The sequence below is a fragment of the Penicillium taxi genome, assembly GCF_028828555.1.
Source record: "Penicillium taxi strain IBT 34144 chromosome Unknown utg000003l_segment0_segment0, whole genome shotgun sequence".
Taxonomy (NCBI): Eukaryota; Fungi; Ascomycota; class Eurotiomycetes; order Eurotiales; family Aspergillaceae; genus Penicillium; species Penicillium taxi.
Genome location: NW_026643205.1, coordinates 2,599,619 through 2,614,640, shown reverse-complemented (window position 1 = coordinate 2,614,640; position 15,022 = coordinate 2,599,619). Strand labels below are relative to the sequence as shown.

At 49.0% G+C, this 15,022-nt stretch overlaps 3 protein-coding genes across 3 annotated transcripts; all 3 read left to right on the top strand.

The window, feature by feature from the left end:
* Positions 1-2,924: 2,924 nt before the first annotated feature.
* N7495_004424 (acetate--CoA ligase) lies at positions 2,925-5,145 on the top strand (the record flags this gene model as incomplete). Its single annotated transcript, XM_057207075.1, has 5 exons — positions 2,925-2,948; positions 3,012-4,517; positions 4,572-4,701; positions 4,753-5,027; positions 5,083-5,145. The coding sequence occupies 5 exons, from the start codon at positions 2,925-2,927 to the stop codon at positions 5,143-5,145; spliced, it is 1,998 nt and encodes a 665-aa protein (XP_057064755.1).
* Positions 5,146-5,899: 754 nt separating this feature from the next.
* N7495_004423 (uncharacterized protein) lies at positions 5,900-12,768 on the top strand (the record flags this gene model as incomplete). The annotated part of the gene is made up of 5 exons (XM_057207074.1): positions 5,900-5,999; positions 6,314-6,421; positions 6,733-10,436; positions 10,683-12,587; positions 12,655-12,768. The coding sequence occupies 5 exons, from the start codon at positions 5,900-5,902 to the stop codon at positions 12,766-12,768; spliced, it is 5,931 nt and encodes a 1,976-aa protein (XP_057064754.1).
* Positions 12,769-14,065: 1,297 nt separating this feature from the next.
* Positions 14,066-14,857, top strand: N7495_004422 (uncharacterized protein; the record flags this gene model as incomplete). The annotated part of the gene is made up of 4 exons (XM_057207073.1): positions 14,066-14,173; positions 14,238-14,550; positions 14,633-14,694; positions 14,750-14,857. 4 exons carry the CDS (start codon positions 14,066-14,068, stop codon positions 14,855-14,857), a joined length of 591 nt encoding a protein of 196 aa, XP_057064753.1.
* Positions 14,858-15,022: the final 165 nt, after the last annotated feature.

Genomic DNA, 15,022 nt, shown 5'->3' with positions numbered 1-15,022 from the left:
GGCCGAATGGACCACATAGCTCCGATGATCATTACACAGATACGTATGTGAAAAGTTAGCTGAAAGGAAAATCATATACTCATTAAGCCATACGAGGTAGAAGAAGATACTATGCATTGTTAGCGAATATTGGCCGAATTTAACTCTGGATCTTCAATGATAGCGATTGCCAAGGCTTGCCAAGGTGCTCACCGGTAATTAGGCTAGTAATGCAGACCTCGGGAAGAGTGAGAGGCTGCCTGAATACGAACTAAGTATACTATCAAAAATCCCGAACATGTCCAGAAGAGAGCTTGAACTCACCTGATATCCAGATGTAGGACCTCGGAAGCTGGATATCCCGTCCTCATATTTTGAACAGTGACGTGATCTTGGAGCCGCCATCACCTTTCAATGTTGGAATAGCAGGCTGGTCTGTAATATGGACTAACTGTTCTCCATCACCGAGTTACTGACATCTTGATCTTGTTGCTGACTGCTCTATCGAGGAAGTTGAGTCACAATTGCCTGGGTGACAAAAGTACGTACTACTCAAACCGTCCTTGACCGTTCACCTACTAAAGACTGTCGTCATGATTCAACCTTGAAAGTGTCATTTTTCGAGATCTTATGATATAATTAGGTCTCGACAACATATTAATAGGGCAACAATCCTAATATTTAGCACGTAGTGCATAGTTAACCTTGGCGTCCAATCATCCTAAGGTCATACCGACATTAAGGCTCGACTTGAAGTACATCTAATCAAAAAGAAGTAGGTAGTATTCAACTTGCAGCGAGACAAAACGAGATTTTTCCATTAACAGGGCATTACCTAGGTATCCCCTGGGTGTAAAATGTACTACATACGTAGGCGTAATTGCCAGTTGTCGTGCATAATTAGATTATAATGTCCAAGCCTAGATACACGTTGATACTCTTGAAGTAATGGTGATTAAGATATACATAGAGAATGCAGCTAAACAGTAGCGTCTTCGGAGGTGGGAAGGGTCTTCAGTGAACAAGGTTAAGAAACGTCAGGTAATAGCGACTGTGGACATAAGCTGGACCGGAATCGACGGATTGTAGCGGATAAAAAAGAGAGTGAGTGATGGTTGAATTATGCGTTGGAATGGCCAATCAAATAATAGACGGATAAAATCAATATGGTTGAATCTCAACAGTTACGTATTAATAGGATGGAAATAATACGGCATTCTCTCGGTAATCCATCGGGACAGAACCTTATGGTGGAGATATTGGAAAAGTGCAGCGTATTATTGGGCCACCGGTTGACCAATCCGGCTAGCTTACTGTAATGACTCCAGATCCATTGAGCACGAAACCCCTGGGTTGTTTATCTTTTTTTATTTTTTTTTTTTTTTTTCGCGTTGGGACAAGTGGATTGAGTGGAGTCTTATTCTTAACAAGAACCTGCCTGGTAACCTCCTAGTCCACTGGATTACGGAGTACCTAGTATACCTCCGCAGCTGGTAGTACGAAGTAGTATGAGTTTTCACAATCACACGAATTACACGTGGGTAGATTCAGATGTAAGACAACATTACTATAAAGAAAATAGATATAGTTCAAAACCTAAAACTTACCTTAAAATGAATCTCGGCAATTCGGGCTAGGGGAAGGGTCTAACTAAGAAGGGACTCGGTAGTTCGTACCTAGGTAATACATTAACATTTGAATGGATGAATCGGCCCCTTAGTTAAAACTAAGCCTTGGTTACTACCACTTAGTCTCACCCCCACACTCCGTGCTTTATTGTACTCTACCAGACCTCCGTGCCTTGTTGTACTCGATAAAATATTCTTATTATCATTCGATTGACATGCCACTGTGATTACATAGTTCAACCACATTTGCCATGTCATGTCATGTCATTGTTATATTTAATATTTAATTTTATAGATCTAATTAATTAAATTTTTTTTTTTGGGAGGGGAACGTGTCTAATTGCCTAGTTAGTCAGCACCCCGCGTCCAATCTCGATGTTAGAGATCTACATATAATACTAGATGGACGATGATAAGTAGTAAATTTCAAGTTTGGTGGTGTACTGTTCAGGTAATCTATAGGTAGAGACTACGTATGTACTCATCTAAGTGTGAATGAGTCTATTTTGAAGTAGTTCTTATCATCATATCAAAAGAGTTCCGTATACAAGGACGTCATCTTTACCACGAGGCAAGAGGTCCCACTTGAATGTTCCCCAGTTCCGCATCTAAGCCAAGAGAGCACACGCGGGGTACAGATCGGGTCGGACAAATGGTTCCTAACGGTAGAAGGAAGGCTTTGGAAGCAGCACGGGATATGGTCCAATAGATGAGCTTTCCCCGGAGCAACGGAAAGGATAAAGAGCAGTTCCCCGCATAACCGATGTCAGCGCAGGTACAGTAAAATAAGTTACTTGGGTATATTTATGGTGATTACAAGTTGTTGTAGTGGTGTTAACTCTTGATCTACTAAATGTAACAGCATTGTTGATAGTATACAAAATACAATGTAGCTTCAAGTACATAAGGGAGTGCACGGTCCATAAGCCCGCATCCGGAGTTGTTCGACGCTTACCCGAAATAGTGACATCCGTAACGGGAATGGAATCCCCACTGAATAGGAAAAAAAGGAAAAAGGAGTGTATAAAGTATGGAGATAAATAAGAGTGGTTCCCGGGCTCAACTCATATTCTACATTTACTTTTATTTACATACCTACCTTGAAACTGCTACTCCCCCCCCAACCTTGAAATCTAGTATGTGATTATGTGATTCTTTGATCTATTTGTTTTCCTCACCTGCCTTCTCACGGCTCTTTTTAAGAAGCTTAATGATCGGCTTTCAATTGATTTTGTGCGTTCTTCACTAACTGTAGTCTTCAAGCCATTTACTCCTTTCTTTTCTTCTTCATTTCATTGCTTTCGAGAGCTTGTAACTATGTCCGCCACGAAACCCTCAGTGGTAAGTTCGACTCTTTCTGTCCTCGCTCTAAACGCAGGCACCACAGACTAACGCCTATCTAAGGTTCACGAGGCCCATGAGGTCGACACTTTCCATGTCCCTCAAGCTTTCCACGACAAGCATCCCACCGGAACACATTTGAAGGATCTCGATGAGTACAAGACACTATACGAAGAGTCCATTCGCAGCCCCGACACCTTCTGGGCTCGCATGGCTCGGGATCTTCTCACTTTTGAGCGTGATTTCCAGACTACTCGCGCCGGTTCATTAGAGAACGGTGACACCTCATGGTTCGTGGAGGGTCGCCTGAATGCCTCTTTCAACTGCGTCGATCGACATGCTTTCAAGGACCCTAACAAGGTTGCCATCATTTACGAGGCCGATGAGCCCAACGAGGGCCGCAAAATTACATACGGAGAGCTTCTACGTGAGGTATCACGAGTCGCCTGGGCTCTGAAGCGGCGTGGTGTGAAGAAAGGTGACACAGTTGCCATCTACCTACCCATGATTCCTGAGGCTGTTGTTGCCTTCCTGGCTTGCTCCCGTATTGGTGCCGTTCACTCTGTCGTTTTCGCCGGTTTCTCCTCCGACTCGCTGCGGGACCGTGTAATTGATGCCCAGTCTAAGGTGGTCATCACCTCTGACGAGGGTAAGCGTGGTGGCAAGGTCATCGGTACTAAGCGCATTGTCGACGAGGCTCTGAAGCAGTGCCCCGATGTTTCCACCGTGCTTGTGTACAAGCGCACCGGTGCCGAGGTACCCTGGACCGAAGGCCGTGATCTTTGGTGGCACGAGGAGGTCGAGAAGTACCCCAACTATATTGCCCCCGAGTCAATGAGCTCAGAAGACCCGCTTTTCCTTCTCTACACCTCCGGTTCCACTGGAAAGCCCAAAGGTGTTTTGCACACTACTGCCGGCTATCTGCTCGGAGCCGCCATGACTGGAAAATATGTCTTTGACATCCACGAAGATGACCGATACTTCTGCGGTGGCGATGTGGGCTGGATTACTGGCCACACATACGTCGTTTACGCCCCGCTCCTGTTGGGTTGTGCCACCGTTGTTTTTGAGAGCACCCCCGCCTACCCCAACTTCTCCCGCTACTGGGACGTTATCGATAAGTACGATGTCACACAGTTCTACGTTGCGCCCACTGCCCTTCGCTTGTTGAAGCGGGCTGGCGATGAGCACATACACCATAAAATGAAGTCTCTGCGTATTCTGGGTTCCGTTGGAGAACCCATTGCTGCAGATATTTGGAAGTGGTACTTTGAGGCGGTTGGAAAGGAGGAGGCTCACATTTGCGATACATACTGGCAGACTGAGACTGGCTCCAATGTCATTACTCCTCTGGGTGGTGTGACTCCCACAAAACCCGGCAGTGCTTCTCTTCCCTTCTTTGGTATTGAGCCTGTTATTATTGACCCAATTTCCGGCGAGGAGATTATTGGCAACGATGTCGAGGGTGTATTGGCATTCAAACAACCTTGGCCTAGCATGGCACGCACCGTTTGGGGTGCGCACAAGCGTTACATGGATACCTACCTGAACGTTTACAAGGGCTACTACGTAAGTATTCCTACCTCCTATTTTTGAGGGATTGTTAAACTGACTATTCCATAGTTCACTGGAGATGGCGCTGGTCGCGATCACGATGGCTACTACTGGATCCGTGGCCGTGTGGATGACGTTGTCAATGTATCTGGCCACCGTCTTTCCACTGCTGAAATTGAGGCCGCCCTGATTGAGCACCGTAAGCAGATTTTTAACATCTCATCAATAATACAAGCTAACCTTCTATCAGCTATGGTTGCCGAAGCTGCCGTTGTCGGTATTGCCGATGAGCTCACTGGCCAGGCAGTCAACGCCTTTGTCGCCCTCAAGGAGGGCAATGAGACCAACGACCAAGTTCGCAAGGATCTCATGATGCAGGTCCGCAAGTCAATCGGTCCATTTGCCGCTCCTAAGGCTGTTTTCGTTGTCGAGGATCTCCCCAAGACTCGAAGTGGCAAGATTATGCGCCGTATTTTGCGCAAGATTCTCAGTGGTGAGGAGGACAGCTTGGGTGACATCTCAACAGTAAGTTGTTTTCCATCTCATCACCTTACGACACCCATACTAAATAACTCAACAGCTGTCTGACCCCAGTGTGGTCGAAAATATCATTGCGACTGTCCACGCTGCTCGTCAGAAGTAAAAGGTTGCATGAATTGATGATAAATGATTTTTGAGAAGAGTGTGCTTCTTTTCATCCATCGTGTTTCATTTCGATGGGTTATATTATATGGATACCATGCTCTCCTTTGTATGGTACGCTTAACTTATATGGGTGTGCAATATCGAGCTGTTTTACACTTTGGGAACTTCCCCGGTTTTTATTTGAGATTCTCCATTGGGAATATTAATTAGTTCTGGATTCTTAAGTTCTACCATGTTCGGCCATATTTAAAAAATTCGGCTTATTCCGAAGTAGTCAATGAGTGCCTTAAAAAGCTGAGGACAAGGGTAGAGTAAATAAACCTCCTCTCTCTTCTTCTCCCATCTCTCTTCCACCTTTCCCTCTCCAACTCCCACTCTTTTTTCCACTTTTCAATCACCATCCTTCTTCTTGATTATTTCTCACTGCTATCGTTTCGTTCAAGCTTTAAAAACACATTGACAAAACCAAAAACAACTGCAAACATCTTCTTTACCACAAGATACCGTTTCTGGTTGTGGGCCACCCCGAGTTAGGTTGGGCGAGTCCAAGTAAGCAACACGTGACGGAGCTCTGTTTCCCGTGCTGACATAAGAGCTGTCTTAGCAAACTTGAACCTTACTACTTTTCTGTCGCGTACACTCCTCTCTTCGTCAACGCGCACTCATTCATTCCCCCTTTTCTTGACGACTTTCGCCTATCAGACTGCGCGCACCCTATGATCCTATAAGATCTCCAGCTCGCAAGTGACAATATGTCTTTCGGCACCGGCGGCTTTGGGTCGGGAGGTGGGTTCGGTCAGAACAACCAGAGCACCTTCGGTTCCTCTGCCTTCGGAACCCCCAACGCTTCAGGTAGGTCTCACATTCTGGCATTGTATTCCCTGCGCATTCCCCATTCCTTTCATCGTTTGTTTCTTTATTCGCTTGTGTTACCCTGTGGCTCTCTACCTTCAACAACAATCCGGTGCTCCTGACGTCGACCCACGATGGCACGACACGCGCAAGGCAAATGATTCATATTCAAAATCGACAACCTTCGCCGTGCCAGACAAGACCTTCTTGCTCCCATCCTTTCGATGCTCAGCGACACCGCGACTAGGAGGAAGAGCGCAAGGGCCTGTTTTTCAACCCAGTCTCTCTGACCGCGATCCCAACCCATAATCTAGGCTTTGGATCCAACAATACTTTTGGAGCTGGAAACACTGGTGGCAGTCTGTTCGGTAGCGCCAACAATTCCACGACAACCCCTAGCGGCTTCGGCAGCACTGGCGGAGGTACGTTCTCATGACAACAGAGCCTTGCGACGTTGCCCTCGCGATAATCCTGGGCTTTTCCTCCATTGCGCTCATTCGATACATCCTTCCACGACTATGTAACATCCCTCCGGTTGGGATAGAGAACACTAGTCGTGCGTGTTCAATTTTCTCAACTGTCTTTGGCATTAAAGAACGTGACACGCATCAGTGTAGATCTACAAACTTATCCATGGATTTCAAGGACCCCTCTCACGATATCCGATTTACGCCTGCTTTTTATCGCTAAAACTTAAAAGTGTTCATGCATTGACTAACATCTTTCTCCACAGGTTTCGGCGCAAACACACAAAATAATTCTGGCGGCTTTCTTGGCAGCCAGCCTCGAACTGGAGGATTTGGCGGCACTGCCGCTCCAGCTACTGGAAGCCTTTTCGGTGGTGCCACGGCCTCTGCAGCCCCTACCTTCGGCACGGGCGCTGGTACATTCGGAGCCAATGCTACAGGCACAAACGCCTTTGGCGCCCCTGCCAACACCGGAGGTCTCTTCAGTGGCAATAAGACAACAAGTGCCTTTGGCGGATCTAACACCGGCACTGGTGGCTTCGGTGCAGGTGGAGGTTTTGGTGGAGCCGCTGCCACAACTACCCCGGCCTTTGGAGGGGCAGGTACTGCTCTCCAAGGTAGCTTGCCTCCTTGTGAAGGAACCGGTAGTACCCCATTTGCCCCATTCACTGAGAAGGACACCAATTCTTCTGTTACCAACCACTACCAAAGCGTCAACTTTATGCCAGCGCACAGCAAATGGTCTTTTGAAGAACTGAGACTGGCAGATTATCAGCAAGGACGTCGTTACGGAAACGGAAGTGCTCAGCCGGGTGGTTTCGGCAATTCAAATTTCACCTCTGCGTTTGGCGGTGCCCCTGCAGCAACCGCAACTCCTACCTTTGGTGGCGGCGCAGCCAATACAGGCTTCGGCGGTGCTACAAACACCGCTACTGGTTTTGGTGGATCCGCAACTACTAATAATACTTTTGGAGCTAGCAACACCAATCCCCTTTTCGGCGCTCCAAAGCCTACGACTGGATTTGGGGCCACGCCAACCTCGCAGCCCTCATCGCTCTTCAGCGGAGGTACCACTGCAACAACTGGAGCAACCGGTTTTGGAGGCACACCAGCAATAGGTACTGGGTTTGGAGGCGCTTCTGCGGGCAACAGTCTGTTTGGAAATAATCAACAGCAAAACAAGCCCACTGGTTTTGGTGGAGCTAGTGCCGGTGGATTTGGTGCAGGAGGAGGATTCGGTACACCCGCGACAACGGCAGCTCCCTTCGGAGCCAATACGTCGACCACTTCGACTTTCGGTGCCCCACAACAGCAGACAACAGGAAATGCATTTGGCGGTGGTGGCGGCTTCAACACCAATACTCAAACTCAAAGCAAGCCATTTGGTGCTAGCTTCGGAGCTCCTCAGCAGCCGTCGACTGGCTCGACCTTGTTTAGTGGTGGTACCACGGCTGGAACCACAGGAGGCACTGGTCTTTTCTCAGGTCAACAGCAGCAAGGCGCCACTAGCAACATATTTGGCGGTGGCCAGACCCAACCCGCCGCTACAGGCAGCTCGCTCTTTTCTCAAAACCAACAACAGCAAAAGCCTGGTGGTGTGTTTGGTGGTTCCCTTGGTGGAACTGGAACTGGGTTCGGTCAGCAAGCAGCTGCTACAGGCAACTCGCTCTTTTCCCAAAACCAGCAGCAGCAAAAGCCCGGTGGCGTGTTCGGCAGTTCCCTTGGTGGAACTGGCTCTGGGTTCGGTCAACAGGCATCTGCTCCCGGTAACTCGCTCTTTAGCTCCCAAAACCAACAACAGCAACAGCCTAGTGGTAGCCTCTGGGGTGCCTCGCAGTCGCAGCAATCTCAGCAGCCGGTTCCTGGAAGCATGAGTGCTTCACTGCTTGATGGCAACCCATATGGCAACCAATCTATCTTCTCGGGATTACCAGCACCTAACGCCCCATCTCCTGGCCCACTGGCCACTCCGCTTGCGTCTAGTATGAAACAGAAGCAGCGAACTCCTCTGCCTGTATACCAGATGACTCCCAATGCTGCTAACCGCCTCATTACTCCCCCAAAACGCGGATATGGATTCTCTTACTCCACTTCCAGTAGCTCTGCCAGTACCCCTACTGGTTTCAGTAGCAGTTTGTTGTCTTCTGGTCCTGGAAGTAACAGCCTTCGCGGTAGCCTTAGTGGCAGTCTCCGAGCTCCTGTGGGTGGCAGCTTTGGTAGAAGCTTTAGCAAGAGCTATTCCACAAGCAATCTGCGCAAGACGTTCGACCCCGATTCTGAAAGCGTTTTAGCCCCTGGCGCCCTACAGATTGGTAGTGGCCGCAGCACCAGTGGCCTCAAGCGGCTGACTATCGACCGTAGCTTGAGAAATGACCTCTTTACGCGGCCAACGAGCCTTTCGCCTGCAGCTCCTGCAGCGATCACCAATGGTGATGATTCCGCTGCTAAAAAACGGGTTAGCTTTGGCTCGACATCTCCCAACATGACGGGTGGCGTGTCGGGTGGTGAGCTTGTACGGGTTGAATCAAGCAGCCCAGACCCAACCTCCGAGGACCTTGGCTTCCTCCGCTCTACTCAACGAAGCAGCAGCAGTTTGAACGGCGTAGAAACTACCCACCGTCCCGAGATGGAGTCTGTGTTCCATGATCTTGCCGTCGTTCCTGAAAACGAAGAGCTTACGGAGCCTGTTCCTACCTCGACACAGTTGACCCTTGTACCTGCCGTCCCTGCCGTCCCTACCAGTGACCCCAGTCCTGGTGAGTATTGGATGAAGCCCTCGATGGCTGAGCTTAACAAAATGAGCCGCGATCAGCTGAAGAATGTCGAGGACTTCACTGTTGGTCGTCAGCACTGTGGACAGGTCACATTCAACGGCACCATCGATCTCACTACTGTCGACCTCGACAACCTCTTTGGTGGTATCGTGGACATTGGTGTTCGGAAGATTACAGTCTATCCCGACGAAAATGTCAAACCGCCCATGGGTAAGGGATTGAACGTTCCCTCTACTCTGCACATTGAGAATTCCTGGCCACGCAGCAGAGATAAGAAGCGACCGTCTGCTATCAATGGTCCACTTTTGGACAAGCACATTGACCGTCTGCAGAAGGTTACTGACACCGAGTTCATTGACTACGACCTCGACACTGGAACATGGGTTTTCAAGGTCCCTCACTTCACCACGTATGGGCTTGACTATGACGATGAAGAAGGTGAGAACCTCGACCCAGCCACTCTCAGTGCTGGCCCTGACAACTCCACCCCTAAGGCTCAGCCTCAGCGCGATCACCCTATGAGCTTTGAGCAATCTGCAACTTTTTCCATTGATGAATCGTTCGTCGGTTCCATGATCGGTGTCGAGGATGACACTTTTGATTTCAAGAAGCGAAAGCTCGTTCCTGGCTCGTTTGGTAACCAGGCCATGGAGGTTGGCGATCACGACATGAGCGATGAGGATGACGAGTCTTTTTTAGCTGAAAGCTCCACGGGTTCAACTACCGAGAATGACTACGATGTCACAGAGAGCCAGCAATCTGGCACCTCCGTAGTTGGATCTGATGAAGACGAGGATATGGACATGGCGGGCTCCTTTCCAAACCTTCATCCCCCCGTGGAGCGAGATGACTCTCGGATCACCGAGCGTCGTGACATGGATGAGGACCTTACCCAGTCTCATTTCCGCCCATTCGGCACACCCCCAAAACCTCGTCTGAACCTTAGCGGCGACTGGGCCGACCAGCTTCAGCGAACTATCAGTCCCCGGAAGCAAAACCGCGACGCACTGCGTGAAATCCAAGCCAATGCCTTTACCGATCGACCTCTCTTCGCCGATGCCAAAGCTGGGAATACGACCTCCCCAAAGAAAGGATTCACCAACAGCATCGACTTGATGAATTCCTTGTTTCAGTCGCCACGCAAGCAGAATGCGCCTTCGATGAAGGCCCCTAAAGCGCAGCCTAAAGGCTTTGAGGTTCGCATCCCTTCCTTGCTTTACACTTGATTTTCCACTTGCTCTATCTTTCCTAAGCCCAACCTGCCCTTTTCCCCTTCCCATTCCCAATCATTATCTTCTTTCTCCTGACCTGTCCTATCTTTTACTCAACATGTATCTAACTCCTCGCAATCACTCCCCAATCCCCCGCCACTTCCCTCACACATAGTTAACAAAATTGAAATGTTATGAACCCACAATTAATACTTTTTCTTGTCTGTACAGTGGCCTTACAACAAGCAACCCAAGACCTTCGCTGGTGACAACCATAAAATGACTGCAGCCGACGCGCATTTCGTCGAATTTCACGAATCTTTCAAGCCGCGATGGGGTCCAATGGACAGCATTGTCTTAGTTAACACTGACATGAAAGGAGGGCCCCTCGTAGGTGCTAATAAACGCTGGTCACAGCGTCACACTATCTTCAGTGAAGGAGGAGACCTCAGTGTTCTTGGCTACAACCAGTTCCCCGAGTCTAAGGAGATTCTTGACGTACAGAAGCAACAGTCGAAAATTCGTCACGTCGATGGCATTCCTCTTGTCCGCTTGGACAAGATTAATCTGCGCCAGTTCGCATCTGCACCCGCCAAGGACGAGGAGCACTTGGTTTGGCAGCTGGCCAATGTTCTGTTTAACGATGATATCGAGGACGACATCTCTGCGGGTGTGCCACCGCAGCTGCGGCACAAGTTCGCGCATCGCATTAAGAAGGATCGGTTGACCCGTCTGTGGAGTGGCATCATTCGCGAACAACACGACCATCATCTGGAGCACATTTCCTCGCCAGAGGAGCGCGCGATTCACCTTCTCTGCGCTAACCGTGTGGAGGATGCGTGCAAAGTGTTGATGGATAACAGGAACTTGCACTTGGCCTCTCTGGTTGCCCACATTGGCCGGGATGCCACCTCGCAGGCTGATGTGGCTAACCAAATCGAAGTCTGGCGCCAGAACAATATATTGTCCGAGATGACTGACCCTGTCCGTGCCCTCTATGAGCTGGTTGCAGGCAACAGCCTTCGCAGTGAAGGAAAGTCAACCGGCGCTATCGAAGACCGAGTTTCTACTTTCGTCTTCTCTGAACAGTTCCACCTGGACTGGCTGCAGGCTTTCGGTCTGCGTCTTTGGTACAGCGTCACCGAGGATGAGCCAATTGAGGCTGCTGTCGCTAAATTCCTCGATGATCTCGCCACTGGTATTGAACCGGCATTCCCCCACCCCCTCAGTGCTGGTTCTCGTCCATCGCCACAACCTGATTCAGATACTCTTGGTCGTGAGTCCCCGCTCTGGGTCCTCCTTAAGGCCTACTCGGCAGCCAATGGAAGCACCAAGGTGCCGACTGTTGAGCTCCCCGCAGCCCTTCTGCCAGAATCGTTGTCAGGTGATATCCTGACCAACCGGCTCTCTTTCCAACTTCACCACGTTCTGTCCACCGTCCTGGGACAGATCGATGCTATTAAAATTAATCAACTCCAAACCGATCGCCTTGTGCGCGACTATGCTTCTGAGATTACAGCATCCGGAGACCTCGACTCGGCTTTATTTATCCTCCTGCACCTCTCGCAGCCCGAGGACCGACAGCGTGCTGTGCAAGAAACTCTTGCTCGCTTCGCTGCTCACCTCCCAGGACCTAATGCTGGCGATAGCTCGGAACCCGACCCAACTTGGGTCTATCTAACTCATGAGCTGCAACTCCCAGAGGCATGGCTCTGGGTTGCCAAGGCTCTGTTCGCTCGCTACAGCGGCGATGCCACCCGTGAGGTCGATTTCCTCATCCACGGCAAGCACTGGAACGACGCCCACGCCACCTTCTGCCGCGTCGTGGGGCCTACCGCCGTCATCTCCCGTGATTATCAGACCCTCGAAAGTCTGATCACTGGTTTCGGCGATAATCCTGAGCGCAAAATCCGCGGCTGGTCATCCGGCGGCGGCATCTACGAAGACTTCTTGCGCCTGGCAACCGCGCCCCGCGGCCGACGCGACGTATCTCGCATAGGCCGTCTCGTGTACGCCCTTGTGTCGGTGAAAGATCGCGTAAAGGGCGTCTCAGGTCTAGATGGCCTTGAAGAACGCGTAGCTTTCAAAGAGATGAGCCGAGCCGTAGCAGGCTGGATCACGCAAGAGGGAGTTCAAGTCCGTTTTCCCCCTTTCCCACTTTATAACTGAATTTCGAATTGAGCTAACATTCCTCTTTTTCTAGGATATCGATTCCGCCGCAGTTCTCAACCTGCCTTTGACAGTTAGCTCCCGTATCGCGCAGACAGTAGAGTTGAGCCGTCGTTACTATGGAACTATCATGGCTGGAGGAGTTTAGTCTTGATGTCATTTCCAGTTGTCGTTACTATTCTATGAGTACGACCATTACTGGTGGGAGTTTAGTTTTTAAAGTATCTCTTAGAGATGTATGGCATCCCCTTTTTGAGCGTCATCTATTTTTTTTTTTTAGCTCAGAACTTCTTTCCCTTACCAGCTGTGTTCGATGTGAAAATGTATTCTATTGATTGTTTCAACATCGATCTCTTAAACACTTGTGCATGTAGATTTAAATGTAGTTTGCTCACTTGGTGCTTAGAATCAAGCACATTTGCCAAACCCCCGAAATCTGGACTATATCCAGTTATATATAGTAGCGAAGTACCCGACCTCCAGTGCCTTAGAGCTAAGACTAGACCTCGAAAGTTTTCTAAGTCTCATTTGCTAAACGAAGTAGACCCCTAGATCCAAAGCTTAAATTTCAAAAAAGCTGTTACCTCTAAATCAAGAAAGGAGTTGAACAGGCTGAACTCAGTTGCTTGACCAAGTCCCCAACGCATCCGACGTTTGGTGCCTTAAATTCGGCCCTTTTAACCTAAGGCAGTACCCGAAATCTGGTGCCTCACAACCAAAAACCTCCAATTTCCGGTACCCGCAGGCTGAACTACCCAACAACTTCCATTTCCATTATCTCATTTATTCTCCCACTGTCCGTCGCCAAAACCAAACATCTGATTTCTCACATTCAATTTTTTCTTTCATTTTTCTTTCTCAGCCTTATGATGGAGGTAAGCCACTTGTCCTGAAACACCCAGACTTTGGATCATCGACTGGGATGAGGCCGGGCTGTTCCACGAGCCATCCGAAATTGGTCATATCTGATCTGGTTGCAAAGTGATTGGGGCCCCCAATTATGAGTGGATAGAGGAGATGGAGAAGTATCAGCACCACAGCAAAGACTCGCCTGGAACCCTATCTCTACCTCTGTCTCTCGTCTTGTAGAGGACACAGTCTCACCCACCCCTGCTGGGTGTGGTTCTTGAGTGCGTTATTGCAAGAAATTTGCAAGAAACGAGGAGTGAAGCGTACATAAAGTAGCCAGGTTAGAAACCACACTTCCAAATACAGTGTTTGTTCATAGTCAGCAATACCCAGGAAAATGAAGAAGAAGTCTTGATATAGTTCTAAGTGGGTCAATATGGAGAACGCTAAACTCGAAGCGTGTAAAAGTGGAGAAGGCTTTTTACGCGGCAAGAACAAATTCTCGACCACAAGTCACGTCTGCCCAGCCTTTCCTAGAGTTATCCACAAACTGCCTCTTCCAAACCAAAATCGATAAGGAGAAAGTTTTGAATTCTATGATTCGATCAATTTTCACTGGTCTACCGGCGCATGTCGCCCGCCCGACCTCGGCGCCAATCGCAATCTTCAAGAACCAATTCACCCAACCAATATGGCAATACGCTGTACGCTAGACTTCCAACTATACCACAGCCAGAATAATGATATAACTAACACAAAATCCACCAGAATGCAACGCCAGCTTCCCTCCGAGCCACCCGCCCTTTCTCTAGCACATCCCCTGTCTCGTTCACAGGCTCCTCAATCAAGAGCTCCTCACCTTTCCGCTTCTCCTCCGACAAACATGACGAAATAGAGTACCCGGAGGATGATCCGTATAGCGCCTACCCGCCAAAGCGACATTGGCCCCCAGACATGAAGAAGCTTTCGCCGAAACACCAATTTCGCCTAGAGCGCAAGTACCGTCGGCGCGCGGCGCTGAAGTATGCGCGGCCCAAGTTTATGAAGTTCCTCACAATTGCTCAGTGGGGTGTTATTGGATGTCAGTCATACAGAAAGAGATCTCGTTCTAGCGCGCGGATCCTCGATATATGGAATTCATGACTAATTGAGTCCAATTATAGTTGTCGTTGTTTATGCAGTCCTTCTCATGGAATGGGACACCAAGGATACACCGTTTGACGGGGTAAGTACATTTTTCCTACAATCCTTGGATATATTGATCTAACAGCCTCTTCTAGCTCCGAGAAAAGTTCTTCGCTGGATTGCGTTCGATATTCTCAACGCCTCCGCCTCCAGGTCCCCTGAAAAGCGCCAATAAAGATGGTCCGGTTTCCCAAGAGAAGTAGTTGGAAGAAGCACTTTTATATCTCCAAATGCCACATCAGGCATTTAATTTGTAATAGTATCGTATATACAAGTATAAAGAGTCTCCGACAAACTCCATACCCCGAGTTTACGTGACGATATTAGATCTTTTTTCAAGATTGGGCTGATCTTGGGGAGGCATTATA